The sequence below is a fragment of the Siniperca chuatsi genome, linkage group LG8 (assembly GCF_020085105.1).
Source record: "Siniperca chuatsi isolate FFG_IHB_CAS linkage group LG8, ASM2008510v1, whole genome shotgun sequence".
Lineage (NCBI taxonomy): Eukaryota > Metazoa > Chordata > Actinopteri > Centrarchiformes > Sinipercidae > Siniperca > Siniperca chuatsi.
Window position 1 is genome coordinate 10,645,090 of NC_058049.1, and position 18,584 is coordinate 10,663,673.

Here is an 18,584-nt window from a genome sequence, read left to right on the forward strand (position 1 = left end):
ACATCACAGCTGTGTGAGTTAGGATGATGGAAGATGCAGTACTACAGTACATGCAGCTATTTCCAATAGATGCTATCTGTCTTTTTTCAGTCTTCACCCTTAAAGTTACCATCTTTTCATGTTGTGTCCAAAATTGGGTGAATGTGAAATAGTATAGTTTGTGTGTGTGTATATATATATATATACACATATATATGTGTGTATATATACATATATATAACATATATATGTGTATATATATATATATATATACACACACACACACACACACACACACACACACACACACACACACACACACACACACACACACAATGGTGTGCAAAAGTGTTTGCCCCCTTCCTGATTTCTTATTTTTTTACATGTTTGTCACACTTAAATGTTTCAGATCATCAAACTAATTTAAATATTAGTCAAAGATAACACAAGTAAACACAAAATGCAGTTTTTAAATGAAGGTTGTTATTATTAAGGGAAAACAAAATCCAAACCTACATGGCCCTGTGTGAAAAAGTGATTGCCCCCTATCCCTAATAACTGTTAGGGCCATCCTTACAATCAAGCGTTTGCGATAACTTGCAATGAGTCTTTTACAGCGCTGTGGAGGAATTTTGGCCCACTCACCTTTGCAGAATTGTTGTAATTCAGCCACATTGGAGGGTTTTCGAGCATGAACTGCTTTTTTAAGGTCATGCAACAGCATCTCAATAGGATTCAGGTCAGGACTTTGACTAGGCCACCTCAAAGTCTTTTTGTTCTTCTTCAGCCATTCAGAGGTGGACTTGCTGGTGTGTTTTGGATCATTGTCCTGCTGCAGAACCCAAGTTCGCTTCAGCTCGAGGTCACGAACAGATGGCCAGACATTCTCCTAGACAGCAGAATTCATGGTTACATTTATCACAGCAAGTCTTCCAGGTCCTGAAGCAGCAAAACAGCCCCAGACCATCACACTACCACCACCATATTTTACTGTTGGTATGATGTTCTTTTTCTGAAATGCGGTGTTACTTTTACGCCAGATGTAATGGGACACACACCTTCCAAAAAGTTCAACTTTTGTCTCGTCAGTCCACAGAGTATTTTCCCAAAAGCCTTGGGGATCATCAAGATGTTTTCTGGCAAAAATGAGATGAGCCTTAATGTTCTTTTTGCTGAGCAGTGGTTTTCGTCTTGGAACTCTGCCATGCAGGCCATTTTTGCCCAGTCTCTTTGTTATGGTGGAGTCATGAACAAGTGAGGCATGAGGCAAGTGAGGCCTGCAGTTCTTTGGATGTTGTTGTGGGGTCTCTGAATGGCTGAAGAAGAACAAAATGAAGACTTTTGAGTGGCCTAGTGGAGATAAGTTGAGCAAACTGTTTGCGAATGTTTATTCAACATCTGTTGCATAATAGCCAAACCTTATATGGATTCAGATGTCAATTTGATACAGCATTCTAGTGAGGCTGACAGACGAAGAAGAAGAACAAAATGAAGACTTTGAGGTGGCCTAGTCAAAGTCCTGACCTGAATCCTATTGAGATGCTGTGGCATGACCTTAAAAAGGCAGTTCATGCTCGAAAATCCTTCATTGTGACTGAATTACAACAATTTTGCCAAGGTGAGTTGGCCAAAATTCCTCCACAGCGCTGTAAAAGACTCATTGCAAGTTATTGCAAACGCTTGATTGCAGTTGTTGCTGCTAAGGGTGGCCCAACCAGTTATTAGGTTTAGGGGCTATCGCTATTTCACACAGGGCCATGTAGGTTTGGATTTTATTTTCCCTTAATAATAACAACCTTCATTTAAAAACTGCATTTTGTGTTTACTTGTGTTATCTTTGACTAATATTTAAATTTCTTTGATGATCTGAAACATTTAAGTGTGACAAACATGCAAAATAAGAAATCAGGAAGGGGGCAAACACTTTTTCACACCACTGTGTCTGTGTACATATATATATATATATATATATATATATATATATATATATATATATATATATATATATATATAATGTGTTAACAATGCCTGGCTCTAGTTGAAATAATTTAATGGTGGCAGTCTTAGGTATGTTGTATAAATGTGTGACAGACTTTGGCTTAGTGATCAAAGGGATGCATGTGTGCTCATAATATTCTATCTAAAGTAAAGGATTAAGTTGTTTTTATCATTGTATGAAATGGAATTGATAGCACACTTAGTACCTTGATTCGTGTGTCAAATAATCTACATTAAATGATTATTAATTAAATAATATAAATAGTTTTCTAATAATAAGGGCTACAGTGGGCAAACTGTTGAAGTGCTCTTTCTACTGTCATTCCTCCTAACACAACATTAGTTGTTGCTCTCCCCTCCGGGGCTTGGTTTATTTTTGATAATTAATCTCTCACTGCAAGCCTAATGAATGGGAGCACATCAAACCCACCCAGTAAATATAGAGCAGATCTGCTCTTTTGGAGCCTGGTGATATGGGGATTACACTGGTTATGTGGAGCAGAGCTGGATCAAGTGGCTGGGGCTGTGCAGAACTGCAAGCTATCATTGGAAGAAATGAAGGTGCCAAAGTAAAAGAAGAGGTGGGGAATGATGCAGGGGACATATGCTAGCTTCTGGAGCCCAGCCCTGCCCACTGTGGAGGGGCCTGACAGTTCTGGGTCACTCTCTCCGTCTCTAGTTATCTCCACCCAGCCCCTATCTGCTTGGTGGTGGCGGAGGATGGAGGACAAAGGGAAAATAGGGCGGCTTATTGAGATAATAATGTAGTGTACATCGGTGACAGTTGTAAGCTGAGTGCCACAGTGCTTAAGCCATGCAGGGCGATGTGTGAGCTTTCACTAGCTTGTTCCAATCATGAGTGGGCGAATCCGCCAGCTCAAGCTTAATGTATGGTATTCATGCTTTCAAAACAGTGCACCTAAATGCTGATTTATTCTTATTTGCTTTGCCTCAGAATTTTGTGTTCTTTCATATTTCTGTTCATAACATGATATGGCCTGTCCACCCACAAGGTACCAACAGAACATAGCCTTTGAATTTATGGGGAAGTTATTCGAAGCCTCGGAAATAAACTTCATTCCATTTAATGTTGATAACAAGTTGCTGTTCATCATGTTTCTTTTTATTTTGACACATGCATAGATATACAGTGGTGTGAAAAAGTGTTTGCCCCCTTCCTGATTTCTTATTTTTTTGCATGTTTGTCACACTTAAATGTTTCAGATCATCAAAGAAATTTAAATATTAGTCAAAGATAACACAAGTAAACACAAAATGCAGTTTTTAAATGAAGGTTGTTATTATTAAGGGAAAACAAAATCCAAACCTACATGGCCCTGTGTGAAAAAGTGATTGCCCCCTATCCCTAATAACTGGTTGGGTCACCCTTAGCAGCAACAACTGCAATCAAGCGTTTGCAATAACTTGCAATGAGTCTTTTACAGCACTGTGGAGGAATTTTGGCCCACTCACCTTTGTAGAATTGTTGTAATTCAGCCACATTGGAGGGTATTCGAGCATGAACTGCTTTTTTAAGGTCATGCCACAGCATCTCAATAGGATTCAGGTCAGGATTCAGGTCAGGACTTTGACTAGTCACACTCTTAACTGGCTCATTTAAAATCTGCATTTCGTGTTTATTTGTGTTATCTTTGACTAATATTTAAATTTGTTTGATGATCTGAAACACTTAAGTGTGACAAACATGCAAAAAAATAAGAAATCAGGAAGGGGGCAAACACTTTTTCACACCACTGTATGTGCTTTTTGGGTATTACACAAAATTAGCCCTCCTGACAACAGACATTGTTCACTGCTCTTCCTGCTTAAATCAAGTATTACACTTTAGTAACATTAGTGCTTATTCCTCTTAATGCTTTCATGCAGACCCATCAGATCCAGCAGGCTTTGATCAGACTTTGAGTTCCTTATCTGCATCAAAGTTGTCATAAGATCTTCTCTGAATCACTGAATTTCAGTTATCATCATATAAATCTATTGGACAATCTCAAGAAGCTAAAAGGACATTAAACTATAGCATATTTGTCATACAGGGATTTGTGGAACTTCCAGTGTTTGCTTTGTCATTTTGCTGATGTAAAATTATATCCCAAAACAGGAGTTTGCAAAGATTTGTTTTCTAAAATAAGAACAGAATTTCTGTAAAATAAAGGAACATTAGCTGCCACTGAAGCATGTTTGGAGTGTTGCACTGAATAGAATGAATCACAGTGGTTTTTTTACAATAACTTCCAGGTAGATAACCCCTGTCACAACCCCTGTTTTTATATATAATTTAATTGCAGCAACATTTTGAATGTTTTCAAAGTGTATACATCTCATTCATCTAAAACGCATGTTTTATGCTTTCATGTCTTATTAATAACCACACTTTCACTCACGTTAGCTTGGATACCTAATTTACCTGTTGGGCCACAGATTAAAGAAAATGAAAACTATAGATTACCCAAAACTAGTCCGACTGTCGGTGAGATGACTCTGTTGGCTAGATTTTGTTTATAAAAGACGCTAGCAAAGGAGCACAGTACATAAAATAAGCACAGTAGAAATATCAGATAGGTCGGATCACCGTGTTTAACTATATATCTTTTAAGTGTTACAGTTACGGCTGAAAATGACAACAGGAATAAAGAAATTTACTGACTTTGCATATATCTGTGATTTAAATCAGCTGCCAGTTGTCTACCCAGCTGCTGATACTGTATTCCTTCTACTAGTAATGCATTTATCCTGCTCCACCCCTATTCCAGAATTCATAGAGCTGTACCAGAATTGCCCGGCCATTCACGCAAACTAAAACAATTGGTTGGTCACACCAACATGAACTTGCGCATGGAGTTTACACTTGTGATTGTTGTTGTTCCTGGTTTAGGATATTGTTCTCTTATAATTTTATGAGGGCATTATTCATGAGCATCCTTAAGGGTCAGTTTTCTGCATCTGGTACCTCAGTTCAAATCTCAGCTTCCAATTTACAATAACTGGAGCTTGAGTCTTTAGAGGAATAAAAAACAAGTTGCTTGTGTTGCGTATTTAAACATCAACTTCTGGTCAATGTCATACTTAGAAAATAATTATTTCTCAGTTTGGAGCTCAGCTTAAGCTGGCATTGTATTTGCTAAATGTCACTTGCAATTAAAGTTGATAATGTTACTGAGAAAAGGTCACACACCAACCTGTGTGGCGGAATGGGACTCAGGCTGATTCACACACCCTGCTTGACAACACCAAGCACTCAGTCACACTCCTAACTGGCTGACATGTTTTCCCGGTCATTGTGCTTTCAATTACACACATTACACTGATTAGATTTACATTTCAGTTTTTATGGCTGCTCTAATTGGCAAAGATGATTGCAAATTAGGCAAGAGGGCAAGCGTAGCCTTGGCTACTGTCTGTCACCTTGATATGGACAGACTAACGCAGACTTGGGTTCTGTGTGCCCATTAATCTGCTAATTTCATGATTGGGGTGAAGCAAGTGATCAAATTTAATAGGGTGCCTATTTTCTCCAGCAGCACCCTTTTTGACATGGCATTTTGTGACCTCTAACTTGGATAAGGGAATAATTTGTGGTTAATTAGCCTTGTAGAGTTTGTCACTCTTTTCTTTCTGTGGCTTGTCTAATTGTTCTGCTTTATGTTTTCTGACCCCTCAGGCCTCAGTATTACAAGGTGATAGAAGAATGCGTGTCTCAGGTGGTCCTGCATCGGAGTGGGATGGACCCTGACTTTGGCTACAGTAAACGATTGGACGTGGACTTCACCCATCTGATTGGTACTTTCTTAATTGCTTCATATTTACTCAGTCATTATTTTAACATGTGTTGGCAAACATCTAAAATGTGTAGTATAAGTCTTCTAGACTTATATGCTGAAATCATCCTCAAGATCAGTTTTTTTCTTTTTAAACTATGCGCTGCAGAAGTTATATCACTGATGTTGCTAAAAAATATTTTGATAGCTTGCAGTCATTCTCATTATCCTCCCAGATCCCCCTCAGATTCTTCTGACAAACACATGCAGTGGCTTGACATAAGATGGGGTCATCTAATTATTGATGAATAATACATTATATCTGGTAAAAGGAATTCTGTTAATTCAGAATCACTTTAAATGTCGTTTTCCACAGCTAGGGTATTTGTTAGCCATGTTCCTGGAATCATACAGGAAACATCAATTTTCACTGCATTACTAATGGAGCATTTTTTTCCAAACAGAGAAAAGAAATAAATAACACCACTTTGTCTCTCTTTGTGGTGTCACTAACAGTTCTGTGACTTGCCAACAAAGGGTCATTAAAAGTTTCTAAACCTATCCGCAGAGGACTGATGCAGTATTAAATAAGTTTTCTCACTCACTTTACTGAGATTTAATCAGAAACTTTCAAGGATGTGTTTTGTTAAATTCACACAAAAGACACATGGAATTAGATGTCACATCCACATAGGTTTTAGAAAGGTGCCTTTCTACCCTTTTTTGTATTTTTTTTCATTTAATGTTTCTGTTTTGTCTTTTTTCACATTCACATTAGGGTGTCACTTCCAAAGTGAAAAAACTATTATTTTTCAAAGGGAAAAAAGTGTTGCGTGATGTGTGATCTAACAATAATTTACACTTAAAACTTACACACACACTGTCCTTCAGATGATTCAGCCACAGGGTAATTGTAAAATATGGGATTTGTAAATGAAAAAAAAACTGAAACACACAGCATTTGGAAAAGAAGAAAAAAGAAAATGAAGTAAAATTGGCAAAACATGCAAAACTATTTATACTTGTACTAGGCTCTGACTGATTTTTCTTTTGTTCAAGACACACCTTTAAGCAACAGATAACTCATTTGTAGGTAATGATTCCTACAATTTAAGGACACCTTTGTTAGTGAGTGTAGGATGAAGAGAGGAGGAAGGCATGAGCCAAGAGTTGCACAATATGCCTGATTGCACTGTATGTGAGGCAGTTATTGAACACATCATGAAAACACTTTTTCCCTTCTTGTCCCTTCTTCACAAGGACAACAAAGCAGTTGCATCAGTCGCCAAAGCTGCGATAATTTTGTGCTCTGTCTCCTTTTTTCCCAGAGCAGACATGTCAAATGCTAAAAAAGTTAAATTACTCATTTGGGAGACAGTGAAGGAGTTGGTTTCCCTTCTCAAAACACACTTGGCATTTTTAGGTGTGATGAAATGCACCCATGATCTATGACAATTTTTAGACCACCTTCAGTTGTAAACTTGTCAAGGACCTAACAGACTTTTCAAGGATTCAGTCATCATCCAGGAGATCGTATGAGCTCTAATATACTTTGAGAGACAAGACCCAGGTCTAATTGTAAATCTCATATGAAGAGCTAATGATGCACATCGTACCCAGAGTTGCCTTTGATCTTTTTATCTCGTGACTGTGGCTGTCTTGTCTTTCAGATCAGTGCGTGGATAAATCCAAAGTTGAAGAGAGTGAGCAGAAGGCTGCAGAGTACTCCAAAAAGGTGAGACATTAATCACTCCAACAGCCCCCTTCGTTGGCCGGTTCCCATCAGGAAAGTTTTTTCAGAGCTCCCAGACAAGCTATTGATTTTCCATGCCCTAATCAATACCTGGCTGTGACGCTACATGATCCGTATCAGCATTACAAGAATCAATGCCGATGTTCTGATGTATACTTATTTGTGCACAGTGCCGGGGCAGAGTTAAGTTATGTGCAGGCTCTTTTGATACAGTTCTGCATTTTAAGCTGGCCCTGTAAGGCTCTCTTTCTTTTCCTTTTAATGTTATTAAATTGATTGTGAATTGTATTTTTTATTTATTTGAGAGAAATAAAATAACTTCCCATTTAAAAAAAAAACAAAAACAACCAAAAAAATAAAAAACTTACCTCCGGCATATTATGTAGACTATTTAGATGTATCTTAAGGAGCCTCTCTACCACTGTCAGGCTACACCAAGGGGGTCCTGGGTAAGTTTTTTTTTCTTAAAAGTCCTGTCCCACCAGCCCACTGTGCACCCTGCTGGGCCAGTGAAATCATTGTAGAGACATGGCTTGGTTTCTGCAAAGGTTAGATCCATCAACATACATGAAAGCCAGGCCTGAAACAAAGACAAAGGACAACAGGGCTCTAGGGCCATGAGAGCTATGAATAGAAATCGGCCAGAGAGTGTAAGACTGCGTGTTTTGGTTTCTGTTGATGTGCCCTGTGGCCATTCTCTGGAGACACCGTGCCGCTCACCAACCTGTGTGTGTTTACATCTGTGTACATGTGTTTGTTATGTGCACATAGACATACTTGTGTCTCTTTTCTTGCAGTTTGATGAGGAGTTCAGTGCACGGCAGGAGGCCCAGGCCGAGTCTCAAAAGAAGGAAGAGAAAATCAAAGAGCTGGAGGGGAAGATCCAGGCCCTGGAGTCCCAGGTAAATCCATAATGTGAAATCCCACTACTCTGCAAAACAGTGTTACGTTCCCTCAGAGATCTTTTATTTTGTATGTTTTCCCAAAAAAGCATCAAAAAGAAGAAGGCCTTCTAATAATTTTTTTAAACTGAAAAACATCTCATACAGAATAAAAATGTTTGTCTTAAGATCATTGCATCAAGAAGTAATGGCACCACTAGAAAAAGGGCTGATTTGGTCAGAAGGATACTTCTCACCCCACTTACAGATGGGCTGCTGCTGTAAGTGGGAGTTATCATCCATGCAAGAACATTTGATTTAATAAAGGGTCAATCTCCTTCTTAAGTTGTAGCTCTTTTTATGGGCGAATTGCTCTATTGAAGCTTTTCCTATGTAATTCTATCATCACAGAGATGGATTGCACTTCTTTTCCTGGCCTCCACATCATTTCTTCCCAGGCAAAACCCTCCATTCTGAGCACAGAAAATGACTGCTATTTCCCCCTTAACCCAATTTCAAACACTTTAGTACTGCCTTGGGATAAAAGGGCAGTTTGCCTCCCTGCTTAGGGAATTTAATATAAACCAGCATTGAAATATGGTATAGCTACATTTATGTCAGAGATTGCTTTTTCTGTCAAACATTCATCTCTGGTTGCTTATGTTGGCACTTCCCGTCTGATAAACTGCACCTGCATATGTGGTCCAAGCATCACTGGGAGTTTTCTCAGTTGTAAGTTAACATACTTTTACTTCTGTCTTCTAGATATCATTCTTGGGTCCACAATAAATGCTGTTATGTAGTACAAGCTTTGGCTGTTGTCCTGGCCAAAGTCACACAGTGTTTTTCTCCTTAAAACTTAATTTGTGTGTAGGTCTCACTCCTGCACTTCATGCCTGAGTGCTGTGTCACCACTGGTTCATCACTCACTCTATTCCTGATTACTGCCCGCCTATTTTAATGAGGCCATCAGAATTTTAAGCTCCTCTCCGCCTGCTCGCCCCTTTTTCTCTCTTGCTCTCTCATCCTTCCACCTTCTGTCAGAAATGAATGCATCAGGCTGTTACCTTTGCTTGCCCTCCTTCCCTTGTTGGAGCTTTTTATGTTATGTTTCCAAGTGTTTTCTTCCCTATAACACACCTCCCCTTCACCCTCCCCTGGCAGGCCTCTGTCTTTTGAAGACTGACTGACTGTGGTGTATTAACAGGTAGTGTAGAGCAGAGAAGCCCTGGAGAGTCAAGCCCTCTTTTCCTCTGTTTGTCTGAATGCTCCCTCAAAGAGCGGTTACTGGAGAGTCGTACATCACCAGACATTAACCTCAGCAGGGAAACATGTAATTTGTTTGTCACTAACTTGAATGAATGTTGCCATAAGGACTTTAGAATATCCCCTATGCATCTTGCACAATAGGGCTACACTTACTATTGAGCATAAATAAACTTTACTTTGAATCCATTTAATCTGTTCATATTTAAGAAAAGTGCAGTTAATTTCACTGGCCTCGCATATTAATTTAATTTTAATTAGAGTTGATTTTTGGGCTGTCAGGGCTTAAGTTTTATTTTTTTAAGAGATCTTCTATATTATGTAAGTTCTGTAATAAAAATTCAGCTTTATGCCCTGTTTTTCATTTTAGGCAGGTGTTCAGTTGCTACCTCGAGCAATGAACAAAACAGTGCCATCCTCTCAGATGGTTGTGATTCTGCTACTTCAGGAAGACTAAGCTGAAAGAGTGTGTTTTGCAACCAAATCCACGTTTGACACAGTGCTGTAGAAAGCCATTAACTGTGAGAGCGCAGAACCTTTTAAATCATTGTGAGGACACGCATTCAGTTTGTCCATCAAAGCTGCTGTGCTATCACTGCTGTTATGCTGAATATGAATGAAGTGGGAGCTAACCCTAACCTTTCATCTCCTAGACAGAATTCCTGTCAGATATTAAAACACATGCATGCCTGAGTCGCTTCTCTTCACCTTGTTTGTGAACCTACACATTTAATGAGTCTTTCTCAGGGAGCTTTGGCATTGTAACAAGCAGCCAGTTTGATGCGTCTGTTTGATTATCCCCCAATTGAGTTGATTGGAGGTTCTGCCTGTAAACATCAACAAAGGACACAGAAATCACAACAAGTGGAAATCATCCACCCTTCCCCAAACCTTTGCTTGCAACCATTCAAGGTAAAAAGGAAGCTATTCATTGAATTGGCTCTGGATGTGATGAATAATGTAGCACTGCAGTGGTACATTGGAGCACTCTGCGGCATCCCATTAATAGGTTTTAACAACCTGGCGGTCTTGTAGCTGACCCAGCCTGGTCCCAAGAGGAGCTGGAGGTGTAGTGGACCACTTTCTCTCTCTTACTGCCAGGCTGCCTTCCGCCCTGGCTGATTACAGAATTTGACTCAACTGATAATGACAGCAAAACTCACAATGTAGTCACTATTATAATGTGTGCTTTGATAGAGCCAATTCAATTGTTAAGCCAAACATGTACTGTTAAATTCAATGTCATTCAAATGTCTTATACATCCATCCTTACATTAACAGTTCTACAGAAAATGGTGGTCAAAAGAGCTGAACTTCTCAAAAAGCAAGGCATACTGTACTATACCTGCTGTCTTGTTCGTTAAAACTAAGATATCTCAAAGCCTCTAAATTTTAATCCCTAAGGATGAAAGATAAAATAAAACTTCTCTTTGCTTTAAATATTGCACTTTACTACCATTTTCTAAAAGTCTTAAGTCACCCCAGAAAAAGTTTCCATCTCCTTTTCCATTATACACATTAAATATTTAGTTCTCTACAGTCCATAGTAAGAGGTGTTCTGTAGGAATGACTCCATAAAAATATTACATTCTCACCCTCTTTCTTTTGGCAAGGTCCCACAGAGTGAAATATCAAAGCAAAATGGGTACATTTCTAAAACAAAGACGAAATCAGTGCCCACCACACATCTAAGAGTGTTAAGTTGAAATGTATTTTGTGATGTCAAAAAAGAAAAAAAGGGAAATGGAAGAAGGGTTTGAAGGTGCACCAACTGTCAGTGATGCTGTGCCTTGTTCCTTTCATGCTGCAGTCAGTGCTCTACACTGATGTTCTTTTGAAGAAAGATTACATCTTGTTTTAGGTGTAAAAGAACAGCACACTCCTTTTGCACATCAGATAGCTCATTCAGACAAAATTGTAATATTAGACTGTACTACCATTGTCATTAACTGTGTAAAGGACATCCTCTTTCCCCTGCTTGCCTCTTTTTCTACCTTATTTGAGTTTGGTGTGAGTATGTACCTGTTCTAGTGTACTAGTGTTCTTCTCTGTCTATCTAACCCACCGCCATTTTTGCCTCTCTGTTGCCCTCTGTGTCTGTTGACGTGTGTTCCCACGGTGTATGTCTGTGGTGTGTGTATGTGTGTGTGTGTGTGTGTGTGTTGTATCTGCACAGTTAACTATTGAAAAAGACGAGCTCAAAGAGGCTCAGAGACTCATCAGGGAATCTGAAGCCAAGGTGGGTGTCCTCTTTGCATGCGTGGCCTTTGACATAATCTCACATTTAATTATCTGCAAATCCAAGTTATATATTATATAAATGAAGTGGATGGTGGTGCTTCAAATCTTTTATTGAAGAAAACTCTCAAAGTGATTATCGAACCGATCTTTTGTCATCTCTGTTGTTCTCTCTGCATGTGCGCCCCACTCCATGTTATGCATTACATTTTAAAGCTATGTTTTGAATTACTTATAAATTCAAGTTATATTTCATATGGATTGACATGCAGTGCCTCTAATCTTCATTTGCAAGAAACAAATCTCATTGATTGACTGATTTAATATCATACGTGATGGAATGTTTTGTCTCTTGAAATTACTAATCCACAAAAAACAGATAACATGCTTCAAAAACCTATATATGTAAGACCTTTATTCCATTAAGCTAAATAATGTAACAATTGGAAGCTATGGTAAAGTCTATAGTGGTTTTTAACTACACACATTTCTTGCTTGTTTAATGCAATTTTCATAAGTAAACACTTTTGATTGAATTCGTCTAACAGAGATGAGATTGGGGCATAGATTTAATCACATAGCATTCAGAATTAATTACCTGCTTTGCTGACCTCCCCGTTGAGTCCAGAAGACTATGAATCCAAATTGGATGGGTTAGATTTCATATTAGTCCCATCTTCTACTTTAGACAGCGCTCCAGATGGGGTCCGCAAAAGTAACATCAGCCAAAAAGCATCAAAGAGACCTTCACAAGCCGTTGAGAAACACAATATTAAATCATGCTGGATAATATACATATTAGAAATCAACGGAGACAATTAAAATAATTGGGAAGGAGATGTTTGTGGGATGTCATAATTAATTGTATACTTTATGTTTTAAAAATGTACAATTTCTGTTCATTCTGTGCCTGTATAGATAGATATGTTTGTGTATTTTGTCTCACATAATCATGGATACTTACATATTGTATTCATACAATATTCTACCTATACTACATACTTGTGTTTGCTACTTCAGACCCTGACACTTGGATGTTTTGGACATACATACATGGACATAAATGGACATGTTGCATACAAAACATGTATGTGTTAGTTTAACACAATGCAAAACATAAAGTCTGATGTTGTCCCGTAGCAATGTTTGTTTTGGTATCTGAGGAAGAAGAAGCCAGTGGCAGTGGTACTGGATCCCAACGGTTCTGTGAAACACTGTGCTTATTATTATTGGGTAGATCAGAGAGAGAGAGAGAGAGAGAGAGAGACAGAGATAAAGACTCGGAAGGTCCTTCATTATGGAAACAACTGCGCTCTAATTTAGCAGCTAATTTTCTTCCATTCTCTCATATTAATCTTAAAAGAGAAAACGGGCCACAGAGGGCTCGAGATTGACAGACATGTAATCATTGGATGCAGATTTTCACTGAAGAGCTCTAGGCGATCTGTGTAAGAAGCTCCTTGCAGAACACCTTTTTAATTTTGTCCCTAATAAACAATCCGCCAATGCCATTATGTAATGAAACACAACGTAATGTCTTTAAATATGAAGCCAATCACATTTTACGCACACAATCAAGTGACTGGGGGAAAAGCACAAAGTGGGGAATTGGTTTTGGAAATGAGAAGTGCAAGTGGAAATGCTTTTTGGTAAGAGCCAGCATTTAACCCTGTCTAAGCTTGGGTGTCTGTAATTGTTGTATTTGCATAACGTTTTTTTCTCTTCAACATTTTTCTATTGGCATTATCACTGACTATCACCGACTACTTGTGTATGTGGTATGTGTGATAGTGCAGACATGTCAAAGTACTGAAAGACTTTGTCTTATCAGTCTCGGGTCAAATTACATCCCTGTCTACTGTTTAATAGCTTGCCATTGTGAGGACTCATGGCGAAGACTTGATGGGAAAGCAACATTCTTATCTTTTGTAAATTGAAACAGTAGTCAATCACAGGTTTTTCTCCAACATTTTGCTTTGCATATCTATATCTATATATTACATATCCACAGGGATTAATGAACACAATAGGCCAACCTTTTGGTCAATTCACAACTCTTCATATAAAGCAGCATTTTGTTAAAGTAGAATTCCTGAATTCTTGTTCGAAAATCTGATGAACTGGTTGTGTTTAACATCACTGGTGTAAATATGACTTCAGTGGCCAGTATAAAACTGCGGCAGATCTTGCTGACATTGAGGATTTCAGTACAGTTTTTGCAACCTGTTTTACAAAACTGCACATTTTGTGACACCAACTAAGAGATATTGTAACACAGTGAAATAAAAAAATAAATACATCCAAGTTATAATTAAATTAATTTAAAAAAATTTAATTGTTTCTGATAAATCTGATATGTGAAAATGAGGCGTGGTCTCATATATACTGTACACAACCATTTTGTTAAGTCCCATGATTGGAACATGTTTTCACACAGCATTTAGAATTGCTTTAGGGAGTCATTGCTTTTTACAGTCACCAAGAGTTTCCTGTTTTATGCAAGCATATTTTACTTTTGCCTCTAAAATTTAGTTGGTCTAAAATACACGATTGCCCTCCTCAGAGAAACCCATGTAAATATATATAGACTTTACAAAAATCTTTTTACTTTTTACTTACTTTTCCTGCTTAAAGGGACAGTTCACCCCAAAATAAAAAATATATATTTTTCCTCCTACCTGTAGACATCTCTAACATCTACAAAACATATGTGTTTTGTTTTATCAAAATATGTATTTTTGATTTTGGGGTGAACTGTCCCCTTAAGGGGGTCATAGCAAAGTTAACTTGGCAACTTGGAATCCATAAAAATTGTTGGTAAATTTGTGATCATGATTTGCTTTGTGAAGTTATGAAAACAGCAGAGGACATGACCTCCTCATGTGGTCTGAACTTGCAACACTCGCACAGAACCTAGTAATCCTTGACATAAAACACTACAGCGAGCTGGTTGACTGTTATTGACACACACACACTCTACTCTCTGCCCACACTCAAAGGTCATGGCAAGTCACTAAGATACTGAAGTCTAGCAGGCAGTAAAACATTGTTTTTCACAATACAAAAATGCCTCTTCACTGGCATAAAAACAAAAAATACGCCTTATGGCTTTTGCCTATTAAGATCAGATTAAGGTTTGGTTTAAACCAAAGGCAGCCTCTCTTGATGTGTAGGCCATCATTAACATTTTTACCCTGTATTTGCAGATTGCAGCGGGTCCAACTGTTCCCGGAGCACCACCTCCACCACCTGTACCAGGGGGTACAGCAGCTCCCCCTCCCCCTCCACCACCTCCCCCCACCTCCACCTGGTGGCTGTCCTCCCCCTCCTCCTCCTCTCCCTGGCCACGCTGGCATTCCACCACCACCTCCTCCCCCAGGTGCAGGACCTCCACCACCCCCTGGTTGTGGGCCCCCACCACCTCCGCCTTTCTTTGGGGGCCCAGGTGGACCTCCTCCACCTCCTGCATTGCCTGTCATCAAGCTGCCTTATGGACTGGAGCCCAAGAAGACCTACAAGCCAGAAACTGTGATGAAGAGGGTCAACTGGATCAAGGTATGGTTACTTGAGCTTTGATTAACTGAAACATATATTCTCATGTTCACTGATAATATTGGTGATTCAAATATATTCCACTGTTTAGATGAAATATTATGCAATAATTTACAATTAAACATGCGAACATTTAGCACTGTCTTCAGAGGATTCGTGAAGTAAGACTACACAATAAGAAGATGCAAAGTTGAAAATCAAAATCAAAATGAGCTCTATTCAAATGCACTCTTAATCAAGTCAAGCAACCGTTCAGCCACAGGCCACACTATTCCACACTTGGCACCCATTTCAAAGGATTCAACAGTAAACAATTTTCATTGCTCAAATGTCGTTGGATTTGTACAATCCTACCATAATTGAATGAAGACTGGGTTGTGTAACTTTCCATCACATTTGAATACAATTTCAATAGGTCATTCTCTTGTGTGTGGGCTTTGTTTTACAATAGATAATTTGTCCATCGCCTCAGGAGTTCTTAGCATTAATTTAATGGTTCTTTGCTGATGCTTGTGTGACCTTGCGTTTTAGTCTTCAATTACTGACAGCAACCAAAACATCAGACTAATTCTTTTGACATCATGTTAGTGTTGCACAATATATTTAACGGTTTTAGTGGAATCAAGCTATGTATTTAAAATTAATTTTAAATGTGATTTTTCAATGTGTTGAGGGCCATTGTAGTTATCTCTTCATTTTTTGTCATTATTTTTGTAAAGTAAACAAATGGGGAATATTTTTCCATGAGACATTATGTATTCAACATGACACACATAAATAAAGAAAAAAACGTGGAAATGAAAGTCAACATTGACTATTGCATTGAAAGCAGCATGTTCCATACTGAATTTTTGTCACCTCAAGGACATTTTAAAATGCCATGTATGCAAATGCTTCACTCTGTGTGGGAATTTCCTGAGCAGTAGGTAAAGTTAATAGTGTCATACAGCAGCAAGGAATATCAAACCTGTTGTGTAAACGGTAAGAAAAACAACAATTTGGTTTTTAGTCATTTTCTTGTGTAGTATCTATGTGGTTTTGCATATATGATTTGTGTGCAGGCAGTGATGTGCAAATGCCCATTTTCTGGGAAGTGTACAGAAACAGGTTAATGTGCAGGAGCATTAACCTTGCCTCCACAGGAATTGTAGTTTGGTGATGCAAATTAAATTCATAACCACCTGAGGAAAAACAATCTGTGTCTCTTGTGTCGATTAAGTGGGACAAGAGTCGTCTGTCGTCTCTATGTGCAGCAGATGGAAGTATAGGAGTGCCAGGAGCAACTATGATTTGTATAAAGAAGAAAGGGGAAAGAAAAGATACTTGTTATTTTTCTTACATACATCCCCTCTATCCACTACCCCATACATGTCCGACAAGAGTATGAATCACACAGATTTGATAGGGGATAAAGAGGGCTTTTTATATTATTGTGAACAAAAAAAGTATGCAATTAACTATGCAACAATAGAGTTTCACATATAGCTATGTGGGCAGCTGAAAGTTCATGACTTGTTGCATCATCTGTACACAGTTGATGACTACTCACATACCTACAAACATACAATCTAGCATACATACATGCTTACATAGTGTACCTAAAGTGACATATTCACACTCAGTGGAGGCAGCTTTTAAATGGGAAAAAGTAGAAATATCTTTATAGTTACAGTTACAGTAAAAGTTCTCCAGTCAAGCAAGGGATATGGTGGCAGAACAAAAGGCAGCATGGATGCAATGTGATGAAGGAAATAACTTCTCTCGTACAGAGCACCATGAGCCAGGCTCATGTTTAAGCTCAACATTAGTTCATTAGCTCAAGTTATAACAAATGCCTTTACTCAAACATAGAGATGACATCTTTATTGTGGTCAAACTCAGCAGGAAGCCCCAACAGTCATACACCAGACTGAATGATAAGTAACAAAATGTTAAGGAAATTTAAAATTGCCCCAAAAAATCACCATGAAATTTCCGCCAGCTATGTATTCAGTCCATTGGTGGTCCTAAATGTATTTGTTTATTCGCCAAATAGTGTTTTTAAATCAATGTCAGGTGAACATTAAAATTATTATTATTATTATTATTATTATTATTATTATTATTATTGAGTTGTGTAATGTAATTTGTTCCTTAGAGCAACTAAATGGGAATGCCAAGGTAAACTGTGAACAAGGTAAAGGACAAGGTAAAACTATGAAATTAATATTTATGCCTTGCAACCTTTTTTGACCGACATAGCTATGTTATATTTCTTAAATAATTATCAAATAATAAACAAACAAAATAATGATTTTCCCCTACAATGGCCATTAGAAATCCAGGGTTTGGATTCAAGCTTAAATCTTGCACACAGGTGTGATTTAATGGACCTGTTGGGCGGGTTGAGGTTTGGCGCTATTTTATTGTTTGGCCTTTGTTTTCCATTCAAGCGTCTTAGTCAAGGCTTTACCTTTTCTAAGTAGGCCTCTGTCTTTATTCTCCACGGGGTTGAAACCCATCAATAGTTTCTAAGTGACTTTATTGCTATATTTACTTTGGATTTAAGACCTCACTAAAGAGGAAAATGGGCTATGACTACCAGGCAGGTTGGGTCATTTATTGCTGTTATCTAGACTAAATTCACAAAGTAGGAGTTGAAAAAGTTGCAATTTCTAAAAGCATTGGAAAAACTAGCAAGAGACAGCTAGATTTTGAAATTATCCACCTGAAAAAATCCCACCCCCTCCCTTAAGGCTTCCCTCCAGAACCACTCCCCCCAAACACATTTTCATGCACAATGAGTATAAGGGCAGAGTACGCAGGTTGGTAGACAGGCAGGTAGGCCAGCCAATCATTTCATTCGAGCTGAATGAAATGATTGGATGGGCTTATTACAGGCCTGCGACAGCCACAGATACTGGATTCTTTTCTTTTTTCCCCCAGAGCATTTGATTTATTGATTGCTGTTGGGATATAAAGAGAATTTCAACAAATATAAACAAAAATGCTTCTCAAATACATTACCTACACTGGCTTTAAGGTACTGAGGATGTGTCTGTCACTAACAGATTCATGAAATGTTTTTTAGATTAGTGTTTTTTTTCTTTTGACTGTGCATAAAAAGACAATTATCAGCTTGCACATTTGATACATTCACAA

At 38.3% G+C, this 18,584-nt stretch overlaps 1 protein-coding gene across 1 annotated transcript in view; it reads left to right on the forward strand.

The window, feature by feature from the left end:
* The window catches only part of diaph2 (diaphanous-related formin 2), a 372,579-nt gene that overhangs the window by 126,072 nt on the left and 227,923 nt on the right, over positions 1-18,584 (forward strand). Inside the window, exons 14-18 of the mRNA XM_044206253.1 lie at positions 5,657-5,775; positions 7,424-7,488; positions 8,304-8,408; positions 11,658-11,663; positions 15,159-15,446. Of these exons, the coding sequence (XP_044062188.1) occupies positions 5,657-5,775; positions 7,424-7,488; positions 8,304-8,408; positions 11,658-11,663; positions 15,159-15,446 (583 nt within the window). The remainder of the gene's footprint in view (positions 1-5,656; positions 5,776-7,423; positions 7,489-8,303; positions 8,409-11,657; positions 11,664-15,158; positions 15,447-18,584) is intronic.